The following is a 3,509-nucleotide window of genomic DNA, read 5'->3' on the forward strand; positions in this document are numbered from 1 at the left end:
AGTAAAAGAGTTGGGTGAGGTTTGGTGATAGGAGAGAGGTATGAATAATTAGTAGTTAAATAAGGAATTGTGGGGCCAAAACATTAAGAAAATTAATAAAATATGGGTAAAAGAGTTGGGTGGGGTTTGGTGATAGAAGAGAGGAATGAATAAAATAAGAGTAAAAGTTTCCAAAATAAGAAAGGGGAAGAAAACCTGAATAATCCGTTTTAGGAAATAGGGAAGAAAATAGTGAATAGGAGGGAGTATAAAAAGCAAACAAATGACTGAGACTGACGAAGTGCGAACCTCAAGTAGCAAATACCATTATATGAACAAACAATCCTTAAGAAAGTGTGGAAATTCAGTAAAATACCTGACAAAATAACATTATATTACAGCAATGAATCCAACTGCTACCATAACTCTCCATCCTAGGCCAGTATGTTTATGCTGCAAATTAAAACAGTTTAATGTCATCATACACCTTATAAATAGTAAACAATGTCGCTTAAGCCTTATATAAATGTTCGGCAACAAGAGATATGAGACTTAAAGCAAAAAAAAAACGGGGATACAAGGATCCATGCACCAAATGATGCCAAACCCAGGCTGACATCATCTAGCTCACAATGACATACACACTTTGAAACTAAATCATCATCTAGCTCCCAACGACATACCCACTTTGAAACTAAATCATGTGAAACTGCAATTTAGGATCTTAAATAAACAAGACTCCAAATTGCACCAAATTAGTTTAAACTTTAACAAATAGGAAAAATAAATTATACCCAAATCAAATATATAACCCAGAAATTAAAATCACCCCAATTATCACATGCAATCAATTTAAACCTAAAATAAGAAGTCCCAAATTATTGCATGCAATCAAATCAAAATCAATTTAAACTGAAAAAAAAAGTAAACTATTTCATTTAATTAATTAATAATCCACCTCAATAGTTAACATATATGAAGAAAATGACAATAATCAACATGGCAACTTACCTGTAGAAGCTCCTAATCAAAACCCTAATCGTTGTAATGGCGAGCGATTTGCAGAAGTGGAGTACAATCCTAACAAGTGAAAGTCACAACAACATAAAGACAGAAAGCGCATGAGTAATGGAGATGAGAGTGATGCTGTAGTGACTGAAATGACATGCAAATGGCGGATAATTAAATGTAAAACGAAAATCACATGAGAGAGATAGATAGACACAGAGTGAAGGAGAAAGAAGGGGAAAGCATCGAGAAACCTAACAATAAAATAAGCGGAATATTAAGAGGGGTAAAATGGGAATGGTACTGTTCTGGCTACCGTAAATGAAGTTGTGGTTTTTTAAAGAGTACTAGTTGTTGCACAGCGCCCTACCGGGCGCGGTGCTCCAATTTGGTTGAACGCAAAGCGGAAATCAGACTGTGCCATAGTAATATAAATAGACGTATGATCTGTAATGTTCGTTTATGAAAGCATGAATCATTGAGAAAACAATGTTAGTGGTAACCTGTGATGTGGAGGTCATTTTAAATGAAGTGGGTTATTAGCTATTTATATGCAAACTGAAAATGAAGTGGAATAGAAGTCCTGGGACAGCAAAAATTATTTGGTGAACGGCATAGGCTGTATTCATCATTTGTAATTCGAGAATGGAAAACAGCGAGAAATTTAGGAAACCAAAGCCAAAGTACATAACCAAATAAGTAGTTTATTGCATCAAAATTAAAGTAGCCTCTATTAGATTAAGATCTGTGGGTAAAGTCAACACTGAAATTGCAAACAAAATATAGTTAGCAAGACAAATAACACAAACAAGGAAATCAACTATTTTTCTAATATGATTGATGACGAACAACTTAGTTTGGAGCCGCTGGGAATCGATTAGGAACAAGTGAACAGCTTAGATTAAAAATAACCAGCTTAAGACGTGCCTAACAAGACTTATTTGAAAGCCGTTGGTAACTGATCAAGGCGAACACACCAAGCCTAATCTTTATAGATGGTTTTGATCTACAATAGGCCAATACCAAATTCAAAATAGCTCTAAAACATCTATTAATGTCCATCATATGATCAGCAATATGAAAAAAAGAAGAGAGTAACGTGACAACATATAACTATAAAAGTTAAGATGTTGAGGTATTACTCAAGTTAGTTGTTTCTTCTGCATTGCATCCGTCGCCAAAAGTGGTACTACTATCCTATGAGTTTACCAAATCTCCCTCTTTTAATTCCCAATAAGTCTCCCTTGTGACGGTCACAAGCTTGTGACGTCACAAGCTTTCTCCCACTTGCTCTCCCACTTGCATTATGTGAAAGGTCACAAGCTTGTGACGAAAAGTATCCGTCACAAATGAGAATTTGTGTTTAACTCTACCTCTTTACTTTTTCCTCTTTTCCTTCAATATTACCATACCTTTAACCACACCCTTTAATTTTCTTCAATTCCCTTGAAGAAAAGCCTTTCTTCTGATCCAGCTCCTGAGGTCAGAGAGTCATGTGAATTGGATTTGCATAGAATCGAGGAAATGAAAAACACTGATTCTAATGATAGAAGGGCATCATCTTATTTGTCTGTTGATCCAGCTGCTCCCGCTTCTTGTATTTCCTTCTCTGATCTAAGGTTTTTGTAGTTTATACTTTAAAATTTGTCTATGTTATCTAGCCTGAGGTTGCAAATCTGAGCATCTTTTCTGTGTAGCATCACTTTATTTATCAATTATCTAACCTGAGCTTGCAAATTTGAGCATCTTCTTTTTGAATTTTAAAGGGGCATGCCACTGGATGAAGACAAGCGTATGTACAAGCGTTATGCAGCCTTGTTTGCTCTCCGCAACCAAGGAGGAGATGAAGCCATTTCTGCTATTGTTGATTCCCTGAGCGCTAATAGTGCTTTACTACGCCACGAGGTTTGTATATACTCTAGCACATGTTCAGCATGTCATATTGTAAATTTATATATTTATTAAATGAATACTGCACTTTAATCAATAGCCATCTAACGGTAGAAGTACCACTTTACCAATAAGGCAATGAGCATAATCAGAAAAGTGTACGAACATAAAATGTCCATTTTAGACAATTCTTGTGTATCAGTTTGCTGATTCTTTTATTTATTCTGGTCTCGTTTTCTTGTTTCAATGATACTACAACTTAACTGAAACAATAAATCAATACTTTTAAAGTCGAAAAATTAAAAATTATAACCTTGAACACCCTGACTCCAGCTTAATCCCTCTCTGACTTGGCGCCATTTTACCTATCATCGACAATGCAGTGTAACTGAATCAAGCCGCAGAAATACAATCATTATAGTACAAATAACTTAAGAGCAATTAAATATGTCTAAAAGAATCGCAATCTCATAGGGAATTGCTTCCCTGAATCAGTTAGACATGGTCCAAGTTAGACTAAATGCGTTATACTAAATCAGTTGGACTACTTGAGTGTGGAGCTAAACACTACAGCCATATTAGTGAAGAGAATAACACAGAGAGTAGTAACATACCCCAGGTAATGCATTGGT

General features: G+C 35.3%; 1 protein-coding gene across 1 annotated transcript; it reads left to right on the top strand.

The window, feature by feature from the left end:
• Positions 1–382: 382 nt before the first annotated feature.
• LOC141620068 (deoxyhypusine hydroxylase-like) lies at positions 383–3,019 on the top strand. The gene is made up of 4 exons (XM_074437035.1): positions 383–421; positions 2,440–2,606; positions 2,754–2,892; positions 2,978–3,019. Exons 1-4 carry the CDS (start codon positions 383–385, stop codon positions 3,017–3,019), a joined length of 387 nt encoding a protein of 128 aa, XP_074293136.1.
• The last annotated feature ends 490 nt before the right edge of the window (positions 3,020–3,509 follow it).

The sequence above is a fragment of the Silene latifolia genome, chromosome X (assembly GCF_048544455.1).
Source record: "Silene latifolia isolate original U9 population chromosome X, ASM4854445v1, whole genome shotgun sequence".
Classification (NCBI taxonomy): domain Eukaryota; kingdom Viridiplantae; phylum Streptophyta; class Magnoliopsida; order Caryophyllales; family Caryophyllaceae; genus Silene; species Silene latifolia.